Source organism: Eretmochelys imbricata, chromosome 13, assembly GCF_965152235.1.
Source record: "Eretmochelys imbricata isolate rEreImb1 chromosome 13, rEreImb1.hap1, whole genome shotgun sequence".
Taxonomy (NCBI): domain Eukaryota; kingdom Metazoa; phylum Chordata; order Testudines; family Cheloniidae; genus Eretmochelys; species Eretmochelys imbricata.
The window spans coordinates 6,362,635-6,388,208 of NC_135584.1; the positions used below are offsets into that span (position 1 = coordinate 6,362,635).

Sequence of the window (25,574 nt, forward strand, 5' to 3'; positions counted from 1 at the left end):
GTAATCTTTACAGTAAGAGGATGACTTTCCCTTTGCAAAGTTCATTCTTCATCCTCCTCTTAAGCCCTACCAGATCCTGTACAGGAGTACAAGGTTTCCAGATTATCTCTGGACTTCATTACCACTAGCTTAGGTCAGAGATATCTGCACCATGTACAGCGACTGCACTGCATTCTCGTAACTGATGCTGCTTTAGTCCTGTATCCAATTCAGACACATCCAGCCAGAATATTCCTCCCTTAATGTGGAGGATGCTAAGCTATTGGCTAATGATCATAGAGGAGTTCTGCATGGAGCCCACCCAGGGACAGAGAGCGGGGGAGCTGAAGATAAAGTTGTGTTACCTGTGAAAGTGTTGCCGCCTTTATATCGCAGCTTCCTCACCGCCTCTAACACCTCGTCCCTTGTGATGTAGGTGTTCAGGTTCCACTCTGTCCGTGGATCACTGCTGTACTGGGACAAACCTGGGGAAGGCAAGAGCAGTCAATAGAGTGCAACCACGGGGTTTAGCAGCAAGATGAAAGCTGCTTTTTTCCAGGATTGCCATTGACAGGCAGCATTGTCTACTGGATAGAGCACCAAACTGGTGGCAGCAGATCTGGGATCTATTTCCAGTTCCACCGCTGGCCTTTTGTGGGCAAAGTCACCTCTCTCCAACTATTTCTCCACCTCTGAAAGGGGGATAATGGTAGTTAACTCCCCTGCAATACGCTCTGAGATCTGAAGTGCTTCGTAAGATCTAGGTAGTATTGTAATTATTTCCCAGCACTAAAATTCAGGCACAATCCCAGCTAAAATTAGGGCAGCTGCCAGGTTCCTGTTCCATCCCACAATTCCCTTCTGCTCTTCCCTTTCACCTCCCACTCCATACATGCTTCACCTTTCTCCTTTTAGTTACACTGGCCCAACTTTTCTAAAGTGTCCTTTCAGCTTCTCCTCCCCAGCCTGTTACTATTTATTCATTGTACTGCCACGGTGCATAGAAGCCCTGTGCTGGACCAGGACCCCACTGCACGAGGCACCGAAAGTCTGAAGTGCTCCTCAAAATGTGGGCCACAGCACACGCTGTAGTTGTCTACTACAACCACTAGAGGTCAGACAAGAATCACTGTCAAGACACAAGCTTATGACCCAACATGCGACCATGTGAAAGAGGTTGGCCAAGAACAAAGTGCAAAAATGCAAATCCTGCAGCTGCCTGGAGGGGCACTTAAACAAGATAGAGTTGGATGGGACCTAATGCCCTCCTTATCCTTCCAAGGACTGCAGTATGACATGGCACTCAAAGGGCTACGTTTATTAACCTTCTAGCTCCTCTGCTTAAAAATGCATTTGTTCAGCTTTGTATAAAACAGCCATTAGCAGATTGTTTAGGCTCATAGAATAGTCACTAAGCACATCCTCTCCAGGTGTAGGAGACATTCCCAGGAGAGGAGATGAGCAGGGTTTTATGCTGATTCTGTATCTGGAAGCATGGAGACAAGAAGCTCTCTTACCTATCCTTATCTTATCCCGGGCAATATTGAAAGGTGAAACCAAGGTGCTCAGGAACTCCCTGACAAGCTTGAAGTTGCTGCGTCCAATACTCCAAGACCCATCCACCAGCAGGACAATATCAGTTGTGGCAGATGTGTCACACTGAAACTGAGGACCTAGGGGACAAAGTGATTGAGATCAGTCGGAGGATGCAGGAGCTGTGACGAGAGATCCCCAGCACCACGAATCAAAACACATCCCTTTGGCTTTAAGGGCAAGAATCAAGTTTGTGAAACGCCAAAGCTGAAACTTTCATAACTTCATTAGAATCAGGAGCCAATAGACCCCATTTGGTGGTTAGATGGACTAATAATCTGTGATCCCCATAAACTGCAGTGACTAGTTTAGAGCATTAGTCCGTGATAGTACTATCTAACACTGCTGCAAACTCAGCTTATGTCTGGACAATCAAGCTTATGCTTTCTGTATAAGACTGCAGACAATGTACAGCAATCTGCCATTATAAAGTAGATGATTGATCAGCAAGGCAGAATAGAATCCCACTCTCTCCCTCTTACCTGGGTTTTGCCATTAAATAATCAACCAAGCAGGTCCAACTCTAAGACACAATCATTTGTGCCTCAGTAATGATTTGATGTCAAAGAGCTTAACAAGTATTATTTCCATTTCACAGGTTGGCAAAATGAGGCACAAAGAGATAAAACGATGTGCCAAGGCCAGAATCACAACCAATTTTCTTGCTTCCTTGGAGAGAGAGAGATCCACAACAAGGCATCACCTTTGCCTGGCCACTTGGCTGAGTACAAGCTTGCTTACAGCATCAGCACACAGGTGTAGAGGAGTGAAGGGGTATGTTCTTGTGGTAAAGAAGCTAAACCTTTAAGGAAATGTGCCTCGCCTAAGCACCGCTCTATGTAAACTGTCAGCTCAATTACATTCAGCTCTAATCCAGCTCTTTCCTTTATATCACCTAATTTATGGAATCTCAGGTGATTATTTAGTTCCATTCCAGCAGGAGATCCCCTATGGGCTATAATTATTCAGAAGCTTTCTCTATATTAAATCTAATCTCTTCCTAAACTGTTGGCACCATACATCTGTACACCACCCTCCCTAGCCCATGCCTGCAGGTAGCGGGGGATAAGATAAGGCACGTCACTGATAAGATGCACCTTTCCTCTGATTTTTTCAGGTGGAGGTTTTACTTTTTGGGGGTGAACACCAGAGGGTATCAGGCAAGAGAGAACAGGCTGCAGAGCAGCAGAATGCATTCCTGCCGCATCTCACAGAATTACCATGTGGCAGCCAGGGATTCCACTGGTCTCTGCGGACCAGACTCAGGCACGCAGGGCAATCTGATTGCCATGGGCGATCCCCTGGGTTGATTCCTCCCCATGTGCTCCCAGACCTGGCCACTCAATTGTCATTCCCCATTCATGAGACTGAGGGAGCAACATCCAGTGTCACTTAGGTTGCGTCTCCATTAGGACAAAAGGTGTGTTCTTAATCCGAGCTAACCAACACATGGTGAAACCCTTGTGAAGACCAGGCTTTGTACTTTTCACATGAGTTAGCAGGTGAAATCAAAGACTAAAAGGAGCCTTTAACTCGACCTGATAACTCCTGTGAAAACAAGCAGCCTGCATTCACTAGGATTTTACCTCAAGTTAAGAATACACCTTTTGTCCTAATGAAGACAAGGCCCCAGGAGACGGGACAAAAGGACGGGAGGAAACTAGAGTTTGCTGCTGGACACACTGTGCACTGTTGGTGCCACTTCTTGTAAAACTAGCCATTCCCCACCCTCCTGTTTGAAAATCCTTTGCATATGATCCAGATATCTGTGAATATATTAGTTATTCTCAAGTCTCTGCTACCAGGCTGCAATCATAGGAACTGTTATCTATCTCAAAGGTACTTATATGGGCCCTATTGCTATGGTATCCAAGTGCCTCACAACCTTTAGTGCATTAATCCTCACAACAGCACTGTCCCACCTCACAGGGGTATTATCCCCATTTTATAGAGAAACTGAACTTGTCCAAGACCCTACAGGAAGCCTGTGGAAGAGCAGAGACTTCAAGCCAGGTCCTCCAAGTCCCTGTCTAGTGTCCTAAGCACTGGAGCATCCTTCCTCTCCATCATAAGAAGGAAAGACAGATCTGCTGAATAATTTGGATGAAAATCTTTCAGTCTACGGGCTTTTCACTTTGACTGTTAACCATTCATTATTTGCTAAGTCAGCTAAGTCACACAAGTGTTGTTCTTACTTCTTGAGTGGATGCCTGAAACTTCTACACGAGAGAATAACGCATGGAGAAGAGCAGTTAATGAGTCAATGCACTTCCCAGTAGGAATTTTTGCCCTAAGGTCTGTGACACTTTGCAGAGCTGCGAGCATTTCCATCAATACTTGGCAGTTCTCCAAATCATGACCGCACACATAATAGCAAACTGAACAAACACCCTTATTCTTGACAAGATTCATGAATGTGTGTGAGCTAGTGGGCTTGTATTCAACCAGCTAGAGTGCAGATTGTGGGAAGGAAGGAACGAAGGAGGCTTCTTCTTGGAGATGCCATAAAAATACCTAAGTCTACTGGGAATACCCTTCTCCCTTTGCTTGGATTGTTCAGAGGCAATTGCCACTCTTTGGGTAGGATGGTCAATATTTTTAAGCTGAATAACTTTCCTGGGTGCATTCTGGAGAGGTAGAAGTTGTGTTAGAAACAAGACTCACCTCTCTTTATAGTTCCCTTTGTGTGTTTTTCTTGGCCTAGATCTCCTCGCTCAGATTTTGTGGGGCTGCGCAGAGTTGTTTTCAGCGTTGTTGGTGTTTCTGTCACACTGAACTTGGTGTTTGGTTTCCTTCCGAGGGTTTCACTTGAGTCCTTGGATACTGCTGCCTTCTGTCTTCTCTTTTCAGGTCTGTCTTTTGCTGTACTCCATAGCATCACAAAGAGAAACAGCCCATTCCCCTCAGCACATCACACACACATCCCATTCAGAGGAACAAGCCGAATGTGCTGGAACACACTGGCTAAGTGTGTGTATCTCACCACTGAGGTCTACTGGATGGAATGGCAGACTGGCACAAGAGTGTTTGACTGTGTCAGACCCCCAGTGGCTGGATCACAGAGGCTATAAGCCCTAACCCTGCTGTTGCTAATGGAGCTTCTCTTATCGGTGAAGAGGTAGGGACCTAGGTTTTTGGAAACAAAAGTCTTAAATTCGGTCACCGCAGTAGGTCATGGACTCCTATATGGCCATGCCAAGTGTTATGAACTAGGGCTGTGATGTCTACATATAACCAGCCATGGATTTTTTTTAAAGGGGCTGGTGCTCAGTTATCAGATTTGAATGCATCCCTTGGATTTGAATTCCTGCAAGCCCCAGGTGTGCACGGACAGGCTTTGTCTAACTGGAGGGGAAGCATATGCAGTATGCGGACTACTATGTACCTGAAGTAAGATTTACTGCAGGGCTGAATTTGGCCCATTGTCAGGGTGGTTATTAAATGATCAAAGGCTCAGGAAAAACAGGGCTCTGCATTCTCAGAGGGAGAACCCAGAGGTGACGTGAGGAGAGGTCTCATCCTTACACTTCCACAGGACCCTTAGGAGTCCTCCTGGATTCTCAGATGAGGAGTCCTGTTCCTGACCCAGAACTGATAGGCAACCTCTAGGAATGTTGCTGGGAAATATTCCCTTCTGAGGGCCAGATTATCATTTACTATTTGGATTGTGGTAGCATCTAGGAGCTCCAGCCACAGACCAGGGCTCCATTGTGCTAGGAGCTGTACAAACACAGAACTGTAAGATGGTCCCTGCCCCATTCCCCTTCCTTCCCCCATCTGCCACCTTGCCTCCTCCTGGCTTTCTCTGGCTGTTGGCCTGTGCACTGACCCTGCAAATACCTGTCTGTGTTGAGGCTTCACTCAGAGCCGGTGACGTCGTCTTAGCCACTGGAATGTGCTCGGTTGCTGTATTTCTCAAAGGGGTGATGCTCTTTCCTGGGGAGGTCGCTGTGTTCCTTCGGGTATTTCTAGCCTGCGAGATGTTTTTCAGCTCCTGAACTGCACGAGCAGCCGCAGCAGCAAAGGAGAAAGTGGAGAAGTAAAGGGAGTCGGCGTAAACCTGGTGCCACTGAGATCGGCCCCACGAACTGCAGCTCTCAGGCTCTCCCTGTGCTCTCTACCACCACGAGCACCACAGAAAGACAGTTCGCAATGCCACGTCTAAGTCCAACCCCACTCACGGTATGTCGACGCTGCCAGCACAGGGTGTGACTGCCGCTGGAGGAGACAAACCTGAGCTAGCTCTGGTCAGGGACAGGGAAGCTGCAGGACCACATGCTTCAATACGGGCTAGTCCCGCATGTAATTACCCAGTGCTCCGGGAGGGCTTGTTCAACCCCCACTGAAATATGAGTGGCTGCAACTTCCTTGCTCCATGAAAGCTAGCTCGGGTGCATCCGCAAGGTGCAGTCACATCCTGTGACTGCAGCACAGACCTACCCTGAGAGGATTAACTCAGAGGAAACCCACTTGTCCGGGCACTGTAAGCCTCGCCAACAGGGACAGCACATACCGCGCATCATACTTACTCACAAATTTCCTTTTAGCAAACAGGGCTTCTTGGGAGCCATTGAGCACGTAGATTTGCAGGGTGTATTCCTTCGTGGGGCTTAGCCCTCCCACTGTTGCCTTAGGCGTTTTGGTTTTCAGCATGACTTCCTGTTCCAGGTCACCTGGAATGGGGTTTGCAAGGGGAAAGGCACAAAACAGACACCTTTGAAAACAGGCTTGATGCAGAATGTGGGAGCCTTCTGAGCCATGACCGGGGTCTCAACTGCAGGACACAGGCCAGCTCAGCTCTCGCAAATTCCTTTAGTCTAATGGAATGTAGGCCAGGCAGCACCTATCTCCCAATCCAAGGTACTTACACAGCCCCCTTTACTGGAGTGTATGAGCACCTCTCACTTTTAGTGTATACATACATCCTTGCAATGCCCCCGGCAGGTTGAGCAGTGCTTATCTCTATTTTATAGCTCCGGGAACGTGGCCCAGAGAGGTTAGCCCCAAATGTTCAAAACTAACTTCTAATTTTGAGTGTCCAGTTTTGTACACTTTTTTTGGGGGGGGGGGGGGGGGCGGGCTCTTCAGAGGTGTTGAGCGCCACAGCAGGTCAGGAATTTTTCAGTTAGCTGATTTCCCATCCAAAAATATATATATATATATATATATATATATATATATATATATATATATATATATATATATATATATATATATATGTTAGTTTGTTGAAACCAAAACTGCTTGTGGGAAAGGGTCGGTTTTGATCCATTTCTCTACCCCAAAAAGTTGAAACATTTCAAAACTTGTTAGAACTTCCTGGTTTGATATTTTCTCAACAAAAAATTCTGGTGTCCTTGTTGGAAGTGAGTTTTTGTTTTGAAATTGGATTTAATAAAAAATAGCGCAAATTGAAACAAAATCTTTCAGAATTGTCTAAGCAAAACGTATCAATTGATCCAAACTGATTTATTTTATTTTAGTTCATGAAAATTTGAGATTTCAATTGTTCTTCCTGATTCATGATGGGAGAATATTTTGGGAAAAGAAAAAAAAGAAAAAAAAATTTCCTGGTACAAGAAAACCATTTCCTGCCCATCTCTGCTGAGCACCCACCCCTGTCCTTGGTTTCCTTGGGAGCCGTTGGTGTCTGGCACCTCTGGAAATCAGAACCATTAAGTCTAAAATTTGGTCACTCAAAACTAAGTGCCACTTTTGAAAGTTTATACCTAAGTGACATGCCCACGGTAGCACAAGAAGTCTGTGGCAAAGCAGGGAACTGAACCTAGATCTTCTGAACCAATTGGTGGCACCCTAACCAGTGGATCATCCCTCCTCTCTCTCTGTCACTTTCACCCCCAGCTATCTGAGCAAACCCCATTTCTCTCTCGCTGATTCAGTTGCTCTACCCAGACAGAGGCCATTTCTGGAAGTGACGCCTTCTGTCTGCAGGACTAGCCTAGGTTTCACAGAGCCTGTGACCAGATCTCACAAAACCCCCAACACATGCTTAGCTGCTACACAAGCACAGATGCCATTGGAACTTGGTAGGGATGGAGGAAAATGTTTTGCTTAATTTCAAACCATCAAACATAATGGAAAAGAGTCAGTGGGAAAATCTTCCTGGCTTGCTGCTGTGCTAGCTTGTGACACTGCTGTCCAGGGATGGATGAATGGATGGAGAGACAGAGAAGTTGAGTAAAAAGGGGAGGGCACCGGGCACTGACAAATCAAACAGTCCACGGCATCTCTATTACCATCATATGCCTGGCAGCCAGCTCTTGCTACTGAAGCTGTCAGCTGATTGGCGGCGGCACGTAGAAACGCTGGTTGCCCAGAGCAGCTTCACGGGTGACCGAAGGCTGAGGTGGCCACAACCCATCAGTCTAAGACAGGAGTTGCTGTGGGGAGCTGAGCAGTGACATTGCTGAGGGCTTTTATCTGAGGCGGCATTTCCCCTGGGGTTAGGTCGCCGGCCCAGTCCTTCCTCCCCTTGCTGCAGGAATTTGTCACTCAAAACAATACAACTTGCCGTGCTGTAGAACTCCGTCCCGCCGCTGTAATATCCCTCAGTTGGAACCGCTGAAGGAACATTGCCTCCGCCAGCTAGCGACGTACGATATCTCAGCTGGGCCTTTGCATCTGGGCAGCTGCCACCTTCCTGTGGACATGCCCCTACTGAACCACATGGCACGAAGCAGCAGAACAGAGGGGACAGCATCTACGGATTCACTGTCCAAAGCCGCAGCCAAATGCATGTAAGGGGGAGAGAGGAGCTAAGGGGTGGGAGGGGAGTGGTCACATGTTTTCTGTGAGCAGAAAGTCTGCTTGGCGCCACTGATTAGCTTGACAGGGTTGCTGGGCCCATCATTCTCCCATTGTGGCCCTGGAGTAAGGTCTCATTTACCATCCATGATCACAGCAGCATCTGACCCCTGCCCGATAGGGAATGAAAGGTCTGAAGCTCCTGGAAAGATCTCATATGGCAATTCAAATAAGCCTAGGGGAAGAAAGGAAGGAGTATCCTGGCTCCGACACAAACCCATGCTCGCTTGAACTATAATGAGGCATCTCTGGTGAGGCTGATTGAGTGGAGGTGGTAGACACAAAACCAAGAGGAAGGGAGACATTGAGAGAAAGAGAAAGAGACGACTGCTCCCTGGACTGCTAGTCTATGACTGACTGAGTTGACAGGTTCACGCGTCTGAAACTACTATGACTGACGGGTTTCTGACCCTTAAGCTTTTGAACTGATGTCTTCTTTAAGGTCCAGAAATTACTCTTTAAATCTGAGCGCTAGGGAAAGCCTTAGGCATATAGCAATGAACGTCTGTGAGAAGGGAATTTCCTAGATCACTGGAATTCTGACAATCCCCAGTGCGCACTGCAGCCCTGGTTGTAACTGGGGATGGGGAAGTGATAAACATTCAATTCCAGCTGAGCAAACAGGCGATTCCAGAGTTAGAAGCAGGGTTGGTGAAAGCCCATCCAACAACAGGTGTGCATGCATGCATTCCTCACTGATAGCTACCCTCCTCTGCCTCGCTGCAAGGTCCTTCAGTGACATAGCCAGGGACAGCACCACACCACTGTGATCAGCAGAAGTGCTTGAATAAAATCCCTTGGAGTAAGAGAGCAGTAGATGAATGGATGTTGCCCAAGAAGGGTCCTCAGCTTTGGAATCTGCTCCCCAGCTTGGTCTCCTGGAGCCTGGGAATTCTACAAAATCCCCCTCGCCCCCCGCAAAACCCCTACCAAAAGGGGCAGCAGAATTAGATGGATTTTTTCTGTTGGAGGAGGGAGTTAGAAGTCTGAATTTGAGCTGTGTGCGCCCTTGTGTGAGATTTTACCATTATTTTAGTGGATTGAATGCCTGTAAAACCTTCAGGGCTGCAGAGAGAGGTGTCCTGCACATCAGAATAATACAAAAATGTAAGGCACCATACATGGCATTGTCAGCAGACAAGGTAGTGTCAAAGTGGGCACCTCCCCTTTCCAGGGATGACAAAATCAGTATGTAACATATGTTTGTGCTGTAATTTCAAGGGGTTCTGGGGATCTTCTGACACAGGACACTAAATCTTGCCAGTCACTCAGGGACTGTATTTATATGCAGAAGCTGATTCAAGACCTCAGGAACCGGAATTAGCATGCAGGACACTGGTAAAGAGCTGCTCCCCCATTGCTTTGACATGACTACCTAGAAACAAAAAGAAAAGGAGTACTTGTGGCACCTTAGAGACTAACCAATTTATTTGAGCATGAGCTTTCGTGAGCTCTCATGCTCAAATAAATTGGTTAGTCTCTAAGGTGCCACAAGTACTCCTTTTCTTTTTGCGAATACAGACTAACACGGCTGTTACTCTGATACCTAGAAACACAAAGCATTCCAGGAAATTAGAGTGCGTGGACAAGCCAAGAGACTGTGTGCAAACGATGCTCTAAACCCCTGACGAAATGCACAGGCTGTAAATATGGACAGAAAGTAGGTCAGACGTTCCCCCACCTGGAAGCACAAAATAAAACACAGATACCCCATAGAGCTTTCAAGACCCTGGTGAAAAAGCAGTACCCTTAAAGTACTAGATTCCCAGTGGTGCCTAAGGGAGTTAGGAGCTTAACTTTCCTGAGTTTTGAGTGGAAATTGGGTGCCGGGTTCCTTTCGGTTGCTTTGAAAATCCCAACCAGAGACGCTGCTGCTTCAGCAGCCCCGGGAGGAGGTTGTGAAGGGGACAAGGAGGTTCTAGGGTCACTAGTGACTGAAGATTATTCAGACCACCACAGAAAGCAGCAGCAGCCTCCCCCCACTCAGCCGCACAGGAGGCGGTGCTCACAATGAGCTTATTGACCATCAAACCCATGTCCCCACCCTCCCGCCCCTAGACGTGCGCCCGCTGGAAGCTGGGCTCAGCCGGCTCCTGAAACCCGTATCCTTTGCAGAGTCAAATCCAGATCCCAGCAGGACATACCTGCCATGGGCTTCACTTGAACCTTGTACCCGCTGATGGTCCCTTCTGTTTCTTTCCATTTCATCTGTAGCCGGTCTTCCGAGAGGACGGTTAGTTTCAACCGGTTTGGCCCTGGGGGAAAAGCAGAAACATCACTTGTCTTAGGTCCAGAGGCCCCTAGCTGTGGCAAGCAGTACACAGTCCAAGCATTCTGGCCACCTGTCTGCTTTTCAGATGGATCCGTCAGTCCCCATAATTCTGGAGAAGCAGGTTCCACGTAGCTAGTTTTCCTTCCTCTCATCTAATGGAGAACCCGTCTGTTGCCATGGCTCAGACCAGCCATGACGTTAAGGAGTTTACCATAACGAGCAATTTACTGAGTAAGACACCCTCCGTTAGTTGTTACCGATAAGATGAGCAGTGCACGTGACAAGGAGGGCAAGGATAGTCGTGTGGCCATCTCAGCACCTGCTAGATCATACAGGCAACGAAGTGGATCCAGGGCTTTTGCACTAGTTGGCCTGCAAGACCAGAGTGTAACATCTACACTGTGAGCAAGGAGCATAACCAGGGTGGCGGGCAGGGCTAACGGCCCCGAGCATGCACCTAGCATCTCGGATGGGATTCTACTCAAGGCAGCTAGCTGGATCAGAGTTAGCGTGGGTGTGTCTCCTCGAGCTGCGAATTACACCCCTGGCTCAAGGTGCAGGCTTCCCCATAGTGTATCACCAAACATCTCGGAATTAGGACTGCATCAAACAGGATGACATCAACAAGGCGAAAGGTATCAAATGACACACCCGTAAGACGTGAGCTGCCAAGGAGTACAACAGTCCCAGAGAGTCTGTGTTCCACAATTCTGCAGAGAGAGTTTCCCAGACAGTTCCGAGGCCAGATGTTAAAAAATACACAACCTGATCAAGGGCAAGTAATAACCCCTGACAGGACTATAATTCTGAAGGCAGCAGGCTCCCGCTTGTACCAGCCCCAACACCTCCTGCTGCTGCAGGGAGGCAGCGAACAATCAGCAACTGCAGAAGAAAATTAACTGCAAGCAGGGAGAAAGAAGCAAGACTTATAATGTGTTGGGCACATGCCCACAGTCTTGTGACTGGGACATGGGCAGTCATGCCTAGTGGTTGGAACAGGAGTCAGGCCTACTGGTTATAACGGGAGTCGGTAGCCAGGGGTGGAGCCCGGAGCCAGACCCACTGGTCACAGCCAAATCAGAGGCCAAGAATCAGAGCCGAGAGTCAGAACCAGGTTACCCGGAGTGGGGCCAGGCAGGGATGGGGCTGGGTTCCAGACAGGAACAAGGAGGTGCCGGAGCCGCGTCGGCCACAGACAAATGCTTTGAGCAGCCACTCAACTGCTGCATGCTGCTGCTGGGCTTAAGAGCTGGTCTGCTGACTCTTCCCACCAATCAGGTGGCATAGCCAATCAGGCAGCCTATTACAGGGCGGCTGTGCTCGTTAGGTTGCCACAGCCTAGCTCTGATGCAGGCCCTGATTCCTGACACCCGTTCCCTTCAAATCTCCATTTCAGAGAGATTCCCTAGCTTCCAACTAGATCCCTAAACTCATGTTACTCTTTTAAATGATGACAGGTTTCAGAGTAGCAGCCGTGTTATCTGTATTCGCAAAAAGAAAAGGAGGACTTGTGGCACCTTAGAGACTAACCAATTTATTTGAGCAAAGCTTTCGTGAGCTACAGCTCACTTCATCCTCTGAATGCATCCAATGAAGTGAGCTGTAGCTCACGAAAGCTTATGCTCAAATAAATTGGTTAGTCTCTAAGGTGCCACAAGTCCTCCTTTTCTTTTTTTAAATGATGATGACTCTTAGCTGAAATATAGCTACAAAATACCTCTACTTGATTGGATGTACGGTGTAAACCAGGCAGATTTATGGTCCCTCCACCTGAATATAACATGCAAATTAAAAGCAACCCTTTCAGTAGGTTTCCCTAATTGCACCCATGAAATTCAACATGGGAGCGTGTCCTCCGACTGCATTTTCAAAAATGTGCAGCAAAAATGTGGAAAGAATTGCTCATTTCATTTGTAATCACCATGATTGCAAGGCAAACTGGTAACTAAGAATGCAAATGGCCAATGATTACCAGAGTTGCACATGCAACTGTCGTAACTTCATGGAAAAATTAGGAGTGCAGTTGCAGATGCACAGTTTAAAAAGAAGCATTTGCACATGTAAAACTGGTAAGTGAATGCACAAATACTGCATTGTGCATAGAAGTAGCGGTTGCCGTGACCATTCACTCTTTTGCAAATACAGATACACATCTGCATTTGCAAAATGTGCAAAGACAGAGAGACCCCCTAAAAAATGTAGGCCCTAAAAGATAAAAAGTCAACAATGAACAACATTCTTGAGGAGGCAAACACAGCCTGGACAAACCATCAAAGTCGAGGAGTTTGACTATTCCTTAGAAACCATTTAGAAACCCTTTTCCCCTCCCCTACTTTGTGATTTAATGATAGTAAACTTATAAACACCCGGAGGTTCAATGTTCAGAACTGACCAACTGTGCTTGTAGGGAAAAGCCTCCCATTGAATGGCACTATCCTGAGTGCCCACTTGGATCGAACAGGTCTTCCACTCAAATGCCTTCTGCCAGCTTTTACTGGGTAGTCACAACCCAAGACACAAAGCAGCAGCTAGCAATGGTTTAGGCAATGAGGGCCTACTTGTTTCAGCCCAACATCTGCACCTTAACCTTTGGATTCAGACACTTCCTGAAAACATCTCAGCTAGCAGACAACTATTTTAGGAAAACAAGGCTCAGATTCACATACGACCCAGGCAAAAACAAAACGGAAGAAATGAAAAGTCTTTTTTCCTTCCCCCGCACCCTGTCTTTTAAAGAGCAGGGGCAGAGAGTTTTGGAAGGACTAGACCCAGAGTCAAGTCTAAGCAGAAATGGGGAAAGAGAATGGAACAATGATGGATTCATAGCGTGATGAAACAGGGAGCTGTCTTCTGATGGACACGTGCCATCCCGCTTTTCAGCCCTAATGCTAGGATCCCAAAAGTTAAAAAGGCCAGAATGACCGCAGATGAATATGAGAAGGACAAGACTCTCTAAAGAGCTGTTATATTCTGGATGCAAATGAGTTCCAGCTCCCTGAAAGCCCCACTGTCTGTCCGCTCTGGGTTCTACGTGCACTTTTTGATACCGTAACCTTGCTGTCCAACTGACATGGAGTTACAGCCAGGGTCTAAATGGAAGCTTTGGAGGATTGTCAGATACACAGCATGGATATATGTCCTTTCAAATCCAGACAGACTGCCACCTTCCAAGAAACCCAAGAACTAACCACTTACCCAGAAGGTTCTGAACACAGCAGAACCAGCATGGACCTGCTGCTGAAAGGGGCAAGGTGCAAAGAGGCTACACAGGAGACCTTCACGCTCCCTGCATGTCACAGAGCACAGTTCACAGCAGTCTCCCACAGCCTTGAGGAGAGGGGACTGGAGGACAGGTTCAAGGGTGGGATGCAACTACTTAGATCCACTGGTCTAATCCCACTGCCACCTAAATCCCTAGAAGGTGACTTCATAACAGACCCCTGTGGGTATCAGAGCTGACTCTAGGCACAAGCAGACTAAGCAATTGCTTCGGGCCCCGAGCAGCTCAAGGGGGCACCCTATTAATGGGTATGTGTTTTGTGCGGGGCCCCCCAAAATATTCCTGCTTAGACCCCTCAATGGACTAGCACTGGCGGGTGTGTCTACACTGCGACTGGACGTGAGCCTGGGTAACCAGACTCATGCTAACAGGGCTTGACCTAGCTTGCTAAAGACAGCAGAGGAGACATCACGATGTGAGCTGCAGCTCGGGATCTCAAGCCCACCCAACCCCCTGGCTTGAGAGCCCAAGCCGCAACATCCACGCCAATAGCGTAGTTACGAGTAAATGCCCTTCACTTCTCACTTGGGGAATACAGCGTTTACTCGCCCCTGCTCTCCCGTGATAAGCAAATGCTGGTGGTGTGTGATCACTCTGCGGGCGAAAATGAGAGCCACAAATGCATTTTCATGGCACTTCTGGTTTTCGCCCCCGACGTCATTCTAGCTTAAACCCAGTTCAAACTAAGGGCACCTCTTCACGCCTGAGTACCCACCCTGCTGTTGCCCTGTGTGGAACACACAGAGTTAATTTACCCACTTCTTTTTTTATCATGACACCACTGGTCCAAGGCAGCTATTTTTAGCATGCTAGCTTGAGCCCTATAACGTAGATCTATCTACCTGGACTGGGAGGCTTACACCCCGCTGCAGTGTAGAGCTAGCCTGTGTCATTTTCCTACATGCGACTTGTTTACTCTGGCAGTTGTGCAGGGCCCAGAACTTGGACTGTAGCTAACATCAATGTAACCCACCAGCTGTTACGGACGTTATGGGGGCAGAGGTGACCTGGCCAATGCTAGGTTAGGAGTGATCTGTCTAAGGCTGCCCTGCTATTGATCTGACACAAAGAAAGAAGGAAAACCAGAACTGAGCTGGGGCAGTGAATATCCATGTAGGATTCCATAGGCTTAGCAGGTCTTTCTAATAGTTGGGTTTATGTCTCACAGTCACTGATAAGAGCTACTAGGATATCACACTCATTGCCTTGGACATCAGCCTCCCTAAACTTTTATGGCTAATGTTCAGAAGCATAAATATTAACAGAGTCTGTCAGAGATGACAGGGACATTTGACCAAAATAAAGATGAAGGCAATGAAGCTAACTCATGACCTCTCTTCTGACTCTTTAGATAGGTCTGTCTAGCATGCTTCCATTTGATCTGCTGTATAGCCATTATCCCAGTCCTCAACTTAAATCTTCTGTTATGTTTGATAACATTGCCTGTTTTCTCTGAGGCATATTTACTGTTAGTTTGCCCTGGACTCTTGTTTGGTAGAAAATTGGTTTCATCTTTGTCTCTGTGTTTTCTTCTTCAAAACTTTTCGCTTTACAAGGAAAAACAAAGAAGAGGATTTGTGTAACCACCAGCCTGCAAACCCAACCTCAGCTGTTAGAAGTCAACGTAAGCTTTTCCCTGCTCATTCCTCAATCCCAAGTAATAATTATGCCACAGGAAATTCATGAGCAATTCTACAGACCAGAATAGACTCCAGCTCTCCCTCCAGTTGCTGGATTGGCTCTCCAGTGCTACCAGCAGAAGAGATTATTTTCATCAGCAAAGGAAGTGGATCCATAACTTTTTTTAAACCACTTTTCTGGCCATAACTGTACTTTAAAAGTCCCCCTAACCACATGTATCACCCTTCTCCAGTTACCCACCTGATCATCTGCCCAGCACATAGCAATGTCATCCAAGAGAATTAAGGAAACACTACTGCCAGCCAACCAGGTGGCATGGCAATCCACATTAGGAACACATGTGCTCTGTGTGTAATTATCCCAGTTGTGTTCAGACTAGTTCCGCTAACCGTTCTTGTGGTACTGCGACAGCTCAGGCCTAAACAACACAATGGCATTGAAAATATGAAGGGTCCTTTATTAATGGCTGCATCTTGGGAACCAGCCTGACTCTAAAGTGGGATACCTGGGTACGTCACTTGAATTGATCTGGCACTCAGGTGCCTTCAGACAATCCAGACCCTTAGCCATTTAGTGCCCGTCTCCGGAAGGCAGGAGATGCTGTGATTGCATAGCCAGAGGCGGTGCAAGGTCAAAGAGGCAAAATCATAAGAAGTCTCTGTGTGGAGCCTTTGTTAAGTGCTTATATAAGGGACGTACTGACTATATTTAGGAACTGAAGTATCCCTCCCTCTCTCCCCAGCACAGAGAGATGTGAGATGCCACAAAGCAAGCCACCTTGGCATTATTTTAATGCTGACCTTTGTTTGCAGGAAACCGGGGAGAGCTCTGATAATCAGACACTCGGTTCTGGATGTCACTGTAAAAAGCAATTTAGCTGGCACTGAAATAACAGGATTCTGCACTGACAAGGAAACCCTGCAAACTGCCAATGTAATTTGGACATGGTCAGCGTTTTGGCTGCTGATGGTTTATACCAGTTTTAGTCCCGTTCTTAATACAAAACCAAAGTCCTTCAGGGGGTTAGGACCGGGTTACCTTCTCCAGTGTGGACAGAGGAAGAACACTCCCTTTCAGCCCTCCCCAACACTGTGTCTGCCTTTCAGATTTGGGGTGTCTCATATCAAATGACGTCTTTCTGGGGCTACATTTTGGGATTCTGGGTCAGTACTTCCAGGTATCCAAAACAGAAATGGCTTGTATTGGATTTGACCCCCATTCCTAATTCCATCCTTTGGGTCTCTCTGTATAAAGGATCAAAATTGAACCCCAGATTGAAATCCTCCCCAACACACACACACAACTTTTGAACACTGCACCAGATCAAAGGGTATCGGGTTACAAACAAACCGAGACATGTGATGAAGTTGAGTACAAGGCCTTGGACCAACTAGGTTTGTTAGCTTAGCTCAGGTGACAGCCACTCCCTAAATTACTGTATCCAATGCCAATTTTAAAAGTGATCAGAGAGCCCCTGCTTACCTTGACCATGCACGTGTCCTGTGACATGGTTCGCCAAGGTTATGCAGGCAAACAAGAAGGAACGGTGACACAGCATGACGTCCTGGTCCTATATGGAGAAGAAAAGGCACTTTATGTCTAACCACATAACAAACAAAACCACACTTACCGCATGGACTAATTTGGCTCCCTTGTTGATAAATAGGCAGAAGAGTGAATGCTCCCCTCTCACGCCTAGCAGTGGTCACCCTAAGACTGGACTGAGGGGCTCACTGACAGGCAATGTAATGATGCCGTCTACGACGAGCCATTCAGCCTCCAGGACCATCACTAGTTTCAACACAGCTAACAGAGCAGACTTTGGCCCCGTGTTTCTTTACATCTGCTTGATTTAAAACAACATTTTTTTTAATCCTTTCTCAGCACTGTGAAGCCAATAGAGGTAACGCAGTTCTAGGCTGCTGCAGTGTAAGTCTCATCAGCAAAATTGACAGTTCTGAATTCAGAATTGCCTGGGTTTTTGAAAATAAAATTAAAAAAAAAAATTCCCAATCATCACAGCAAAAGTCAAGACACAGCTACATCAGAATAACCCAGCGCCTCTCTCAGGTCTCTGGAATACAATATAAGGGGAGGTAAAGAACTGAAACAAGTCCTCACTTTATGCCCACCGGAGAAGCATTATTCAGTGAACACTCTTCAAAGCACAGATTGTATGACATTGCAATTGTTGTGATGATGGAGCAGGAGGGACGCAGCTTTATAATCACACACCTGATTGCGCTTGTAGGGCCGGCAGTCCAGAGATGAGGGCCAAGTTAATTCTTGGCATAACTTCACTGACGTTACACCAGGGACGCATTTGGATAGTTTTTTGTTTTGGCTTATCTCCTGAGCAGGGTTGAAAAGAAGAGGAATATTCGGATTCAAAACTGAAGGTGTTGCCTGCTTTCAATGCATGTTGAAACCCTAAGCTCAAAGCAAAACTCCGGGAACGGGATTGAGACTCTTGTACAACTAAAACATTGACAGTGACAAAATTCAGATCCACATCCAGGTCTGCGTGGACCCAGGGCTTCAATCCTACACCATTCGTGATGCAGACAGATGGACAGACCCTGCACCCATGCTGTGGCATATGATCCAAAACCCAGTCAGTGGGAGTCTTTCCCTAATGTTGGCAGATCCTTGGTCTGAGTGCTTTATGGTTTGTAAGTCAGAGATGCCTGCTCCACAAACTCAAGCTTTGGGAACGGCTTTGGGGGCTGCCTGACTCTGCCACTGCTGAATGAGCAATTTTCGTGCTTTGGGGGCTTAGGGAACCAGCAATTCAAAGAGCCAGAAGTTGCTATAAAAACAGCCTACAATTTCACAAATGCCGAATCCCACTGCTGCTCTTGCCTCAGAGCATCCTGGGGAATCTGCACACCTGCTAACACGGATACACACAGACTATTCGCTCCCACTCGCCAGGCCTGTGTTGGGCAACTTCACTCAGCCCGTTTCGCCTGCATCAAAATAACACCACAGTATGGAAGAGGCTGGCTGCAGAGTGATATGAGCAATCCCGCTAGCATATAGTGCTTGGTACCCAATTCCTCTACACTGCAATCAGCCCTCTCTCAGCAATGCCTTCTGCTTCACAAGATGAATGACGAAGGTAGAGCAAAGCACGTCCTCACAGGGGAGGCTATCTGTTTCAATCATGTCACTGCAGGACTCGCTCGGTGAGCGGTTTCCTCCATCTGCCTTCCTGCATTGCCAGGCAATCTCACCCCGGCTCCTTCAGCTTTCTGAACAATCAATGCCTGACAGCAAGCATCTCTTTATGTATTGCTTTCTGCCCCGGTGCCAGCAAGGACTTTCTTTTGATTCCTCTCTTCTTCCCCCACTCAGAAGGTGTTTTGCGGGTTTTCAAAGCAATTTGTTTCCACTCTCTCTCGCCAAAGCTCTCATTAGGTAGAAAGGCAACAGCATGATGCATGGCTGCACAGGGAAGGTGACAGGAGATCATGAGCTTGTCAGGTTCTGTGGGCAACACAAGGAAGGATGAAGTGCAATCAAAGGACGATTATAACTACAGTGCTTTAGGCTATATATTTGCACTGTCTAAGACCCTGATCCTTTGCTTTCCTTGTTCAATGGGAGTTAAGGGCACTCAGCACCTTGCAGGATAGGGCCTTCAAAATGTTACAGGCCTCTGGGGGGTAAAATCCAGATCTCATCCCCAGTTAACTATTTTTAAACATTTTAAACCCACAGTTTTATTCCTGAGAAATATTAAAGTAAAACCGATTATCATTTATGTAGGTCCTACAGAAAAACAAACAAACTTGTTGATTCTTGGGCTGCCCCAATAACACTGCTACTGGATAGGCTGGAATAGCCACTGCAGCTCCTCTAGGCCAGGTGCACAGGAGTGGAAGCCACTAGATCTGCATAAACCCAGATCCATGGTCCCGCAGAGGCCTGCACTAAGCCTTTGGTGCTGGCTTCTGAGCCAGCTCCCAGCTGCCGTGCAGCCATACCCTGTAGGGCTTGTGCAGGGACCCTTACAGTACCCCGCACAGCCCCTCTTCAGCACTGAACTAGCCAGTAGAACCTGTTAAACTTTGCACTGAAACTTGTTTCGTAAAAGAAAATTAAAACCACCAACACACAAAGGCTTTTGACAAAATTTCCAATTCCTCAATATTTTGCAGGGCTTCAGGCAAAGAGCAATGAAAACCTGAAAAAATCCACAAGATATTTAAGTGAAAATGATTTTTTTTCCAGTTTCCCTCTCAACTTTTCATGAAAAACAAAACACTTTTTTACCACCAGCTGTAACAGCAAGGGAGATCCAAACACTGGCCCTCCACACTACCAGTCAATTTTTCTTTTAAGGCATTACATGCATCTGGCTAAAATACATGGGATTAGGGGTGTTGTTTGTTTTATTTTATTTTAAAGAGATGGGAAGATGCCAACATTGGGCCTGCCAATCTTGAGAGCGAGTCCTTAATTCACTTTGATAATGGTCTCACGTGTTGGGCAAACAGTTGTCAATCTGAACCCTAAACTGGACCATCTGAAGTGAAAGGTCTGAGCCAAACCAGCAGATCCAAACTTGATGTGTAATATGAATCCAGACCTGAATTTTCTGACTGGTCCCCTCCTTATAATGCCAATACCCTAAAGCCAGACAGCCCTGGAATTTGGGACAGGGGTTCAAAATATGGATCTGGGTTTCCTAGTTCAGGCCCTTCTCTAACAAAAGAGGAATTCATCTTCATGCAGAAAAGAGGGATTTTTCTCTTATGGAAACATTTGGTTGGTTATTTACCCAGTCCATTTCCACTGCTCTCATCAGGAAGTGACAAGTCCTTCTTCTGTTGCCACAGTCATGAGACATAATGGCCTTGGCTCATTGCTCCTTCACATACCATTAAGAGCTTTGCAAGAACCTGAGGTATCCCTGGACAAACTGTTCCAACTATAGACCAAGGGGGAAATTCTATTTGGTGTTCTAAAGAGTGGATCTGAATCTACAGTACTGTAAGTGAGAGCACTGTTTATGAACCAAGAGTCTGATTCTCCTTTCTTACACCGGACAAAGAACCCCTTCCAAAGCTCACTAAGGTCAGTGGAAGCATTCCCATCAACTTCAACAGGCTGTGAATCAGTTCCAACTCCATTGAAGTCAATGGATTTACACCAGGGCAAAACCAACTCAAGTGATGGAACACCAGGACCCATGTCTCATGGTTTCTATGTTTAAAGTTTATTCTATTGGCCTTGTTTCACGTAGTCCAACATATAATCAGCATCTGCCATTCTACAGCCACACTGTTCAGTCTTATTACTTTTGGCGTAGACAGGTTGTATACCCTTGTTCTACCATTCACTCTACAGCGAAATTTCGATTTAGTACAAGATGATGGATGGTTACGAAGTGGCCTCTGGCAAATTTCTATTTCCCACCAATTGTGTCAGCTCCTCATTAGTTAAAAGGGAAAAATGGTAGGTCAGCCAGAATTTCCTACACTTTTAATCCAGGAACCGTAAAATGCTGCAATGGAAAGACATGCAAGTCGCAACATATGGTAGTTAACTTACACTGCTGCAGTGCCCTGTATTCATTGCAAGGCACTCAGCTTTTGTGAAACAATTGCAATCTGCCACTGAAAATCTGAAAGCTTCAGCATCTTGCTTCTCATTTCTATTTTAGATAGACATTTTCCTGGAAAATATCCCCATTTTGAAATTGTGTTGAGGTAAAGATCAACCTTCATATAAAAAAATGCAAAGCCCACCTTTTTATGAATGCCTGATGCAAAGCCAACAATTTGGGATTTGCAAAAAAGGCCCTGAATTAAAATTAGGAATACTAATTTTTTCATTGCTCCTTATTTATTATGCCAGCAATCTTTCCCATAGCTCTGCTAGGAAGATCAGAGGCAAAGAGAATGCCATCTGGAGGAATAATACTGAATTGTACATGGGTTTCTCCACTTCAGCAAAGATTAAGCCAGATCCAAAGTCCATTAAGTAAAGAAAGCGAAGTAATTAATAGCACCTGGCTCTTATATAATGCTTTTCAATATAAAAAATCCCCTGTTTACATTAATGGGTGTTGGATCAAGCCCATTGCAATGTTCTGATTCAGACAGAAGATTGTACCTTTAAGTTTCAGTAGGGAGAGTAATATATTTATCATGTTTATCAAGTGTTGACTCTGAAAATTACTCAAGGGTAAGAAGAACACTTGCATCCTTATGGCTTAGTGCATAGAGCACTAAACTAGGACTCAGGAGACCTGGGTTCTGCTACAGGCCTGCTGGGTTACCTTGGGTAGGTGACTTCACCTCTGTACCTCAGTTTCCCCACCTGTAAAGTGAAAATAACAATACTGAGCTTCTGGGTAATGTGCTTTGAGATCCACAGCTGGAAAGTGTGGATGAAAGTTAGGCAGTGTTATCCCTCCTCCAACAGCAGATGAGTGAGATTTCAGACGCTAAGGGTTAACTGCTGAACAGCAAACTGCCTCCCATGTTGTTCCACCTGTTTATTTCTGCCATTAATGGTGTAAGCATTCAGCCATGCAGAGGTGAGGTGCAAGATACTGACAGGACCAATATGACATCATCCCTTCTGACAGCACAGAGCTTCTGGCATGTGGATTCTTTCTCCCATTACTCACTCAGGGAAGGAATTCATGGACAGTACATAGAGCACATGATACCTATTTCCCAGTCACTAGGATTTCCTCTGTGTGGGAACATGCCACCTTTCAAAGTGGGTCTAATAATATTATTATTATTGTTGTTGTAATATAGGAGTAGCGCTCAAAGGCTCCAATCAGGCTCAGAGTGCTTGGTGTTGCACAAATGCATCAGGAAAACCACAAAACCATAGGTTTCAGAGTAGCAGCCGTGTTAGTCTGTATCCGCAAAAAGAAAAGGAGGACTTGTGGCACCTTAGAGACTAACCAATTTATTTGAGCATCAGCTTTCATGAGCTACAGCTCACTTCATCGGATGCAAAACCATAGATGGTCTAATTTAAACAAGATGCAACAAGCTAACATCAGCAATAGGAAGGGATGAAGCTAGCAGCAAGAAGAGCCAGCAAGAAGAGCATGCATTTACATTGTCTGTCTTAGCTGGTTCCTGATCGTTAAAAACATTAAATTCATTTATATTAGCAACCTTCTCCCCTAGCCATTGTCAATTTGCAATTTCCCATCAGTATCAAGGCATTTTGGGGGTGGGATTTGAAGGTTAGAGCCGGATAACATTTTCCAAGTTTGCAATAGAAGATTTTCAAAATTTTTATTTTCAACCAAAAAAAATTTAGGTTTTCTACAAAATTGTCATGCTTTTCAAGCACCTCTGCTGAAGGTGCCTTGTTATGGCCTAGGTCAGAGAGGATTTTCCATTCACAAGAGGCTTCATGAGAAAAACCACAAAGATACTCATGGGAGAAGATGACAGGTGAAGCCAGCATCATTGGCAGAGTGGAATTTCCCTTCAGAGATTGACACATCTAGAGCTGGTAAGCTCCGTTAGTTCTAAGCTTCCCAAACACCTTCCAGAGTCAGTCACCTGCTCCAGATCCCAGGAAGAGATACCTGCTTAGCATCATGGGGTGACTTGCTATCTCAGGACTGGAACATTTGCAAAATCAGACTTGAAAAAAACACCCATGAAAGAGTGGGACAGCTGGTTAGGAATTTTTCAAAAAAGTGTGAGTTTTTTGGTGAAAAATGCCTAGTCATTGAAACCAAAACATTTTGTGGGGTGCTTTTCCAGCACCTGCCACACTGTTGATGATGTAGTCGGGGCTGCATGATGTGCTGTATAAAACAAGCAAAGGGCCAGGACTCCTCTAAACCAATATTTTCTCACGCCCCCCTGCAAGGGACTTAGCATCTTTGTTTTTGCTCCTATTATTTACCTTCACCATGTTCAACAGGTAAATTGCAGAGAATTTAAAGATGCTGTTAATAGGATTCTAAAGGGACTTGGAAACTGAAGAAAGATTAGGAGAGAAAAACCTCAAAGGAATACTAAGGTACTAGGTTCCCTTACAGTGTGAAAATTCCCCAAACCATAGATAAGCTTAGTACCAGTTTGGTACAGGCATATAAACACAGAAACAGTTGGGGAAAAACAATCCAGACAACCAGGATTATCATCAGACCTTCAGCTGAGAGCTAACAAACCCTTCTAACTACTTCACTCCTCATAAGAAATTCCCTCAGGTTGTGTGCCACAAAAGTCACTAAAGATCGAAACTGGGTTCCTTTTCTAATGTCCACCACTCTCTAATGGAATTATTCACTATCTACAGAGCATCAAGTGATTATAAGAAGGACATTCCTCTCAGTTCTGGGGGAGTTTACACTTCATCACAGGATAATGTGAGTTTAAAAGTTACTTCACCTGAAAGAGATCAAAGTTCTAAGCTGTCAGGACCTGCTGTCACTATGGAATTGAGAACTGTACAAAACCATCAAACTTTAGCTAGGTCAATGCACTAGCTGGGAATTTCACAAAGCTTGCAGTCTATAAAAGTTCTTTATTCTGTCAAGAGAAAAGAAAGAGTAAAGGCAAAAAAGCACACTCTACAAAACAATACAGCCCCCTGTAGCCTAGCACAGAGAAATCAAAACAGCTTAGAAACCAACAAGGATCTGTCACAAACCTTTGCTTTTCAATTTTATGTTCCCTGAAGTTGGCTGAGGAGGTGCAAAGAATCCAGCTACATTCTTGATCTCTGACAAAGGAAGCCAGCACTTCGCCCGCCTCTCAGAATGCTTGAAAGATTTCTCGACTTCTGACAGAGAGAGAGAGAACGTACTATTGATTTCTCCCCCACCCTCTTTACGCACCAACCACAGAAGAACACTTCAGATTTGGGCTGCTACATATGGCTAATCAAACCTGGTTTGTAAAATAGATTATTTTATTTTTCTGCAAACCATGCTTGATTTTGTTAATCATATTGGGAGGGCTCAAATACTAACCATCCAGCAAGGAGGAGATCTATGAATTTCTTGGGAGTGCAGCAAGGAAGGCAAGGTGGAATTCCCCTACATTTTACTAACTCAGAATTAGAGATAGCTCAAGCTGGACATTTCCACATCTGATTAAGTTACCTGGATGTTTCAGAGGCCCTGATCCTGCATGTCCTTGAGCGAAGTTCAGCACACCTGTAAGTTTTGCAAGACTGGGACCTGAATTATGGGAGCAGAGTTTGATGCTGCTGAAGTCTTATTAACTGCTGGATGTAATTTTGGCCCCAAATTGTGGAAGTTTCACAATATTAGCAGCAATCGCAAGATTTACACTGTTCTGGGCCAAAATCCTGTGAAACGAGTAGTGTTAGTGAAATACTGTCAGCTTTTGTATCTGACCCATCGCCAAAGCTATAGAGTCAAGTTTGCAACTGGAGATTATTCTGAAAGAAACCTCTTCTCCCACCAGCAGCACCACTGAGGTTCAGTGAAAGGTCCAGGGTTTGGACCCACTTGCCCAGAATACATCAGATGACAGTGGCATCCTAACTGTGTTATAATTTTAGACTAGATTTTAAAAGAGATCTCCAGTGATTAACAGTCGCATTATCCTATTTGTGTCACAATTAGCGCTGGTGAAAAACTTGGAATTTCCATTCCATGGGAAATTCCAACATTTTGAAATTTTCTTTCATCCTGAATCAGAATGAAAAGGCAAAAAATTTCCATAAAATTAAATTTCTGAAAAGTTTCATTTCAGAAATATTCAAATTACATAAAAGTGCTTTATTTTAAACTTTTAATATTATACAAATTATTATAATATAATACAGTTCATGCAAAAACTGAAACAACCAGCTTCAACCTTATCAAAAGAAAACAAAGTGTGCTTCATAATTCCTTCACTGTAATCCACACACTTCTCCCTTTAACTAAAGCAATTTACTTTTCTTGGACTTCCCACGGATTTTAATAGCTGCCTATAGTTGTTACTGTTTATCCTAAAACTAAAAGTATGCGTG

General features: G+C 45.6%; 1 protein-coding gene across 1 annotated transcript in view; it reads right to left on the reverse strand.

Annotated features, from left to right (window-relative positions):
* COL20A1 (collagen type XX alpha 1 chain) overlaps positions 1 to 17,148 on the reverse strand; it is an 86,901-nt gene extending 69,753 nt beyond the window's left edge. The window contains exons 1-7 of the mRNA XM_077832183.1: positions 17,073 to 17,148; positions 10,542 to 10,652; positions 6,102 to 6,245; positions 5,413 to 5,571; positions 4,237 to 4,434; positions 1,497 to 1,652; positions 345 to 464 (exon numbers count right to left, since the gene is read on the reverse strand). Coding sequence (XP_077688309.1) covers positions 345 to 464; positions 1,497 to 1,652; positions 4,237 to 4,434; positions 5,413 to 5,571; positions 6,102 to 6,245; positions 10,542 to 10,652; positions 17,073 to 17,148 — 964 coding nt within the window. The remainder of the gene's footprint in view (positions 1 to 344; positions 465 to 1,496; positions 1,653 to 4,236; positions 4,435 to 5,412; positions 5,572 to 6,101; positions 6,246 to 10,541; positions 10,653 to 17,072) is intronic.
* Positions 17,149 to 25,574: the final 8,426 nt, after the last annotated feature.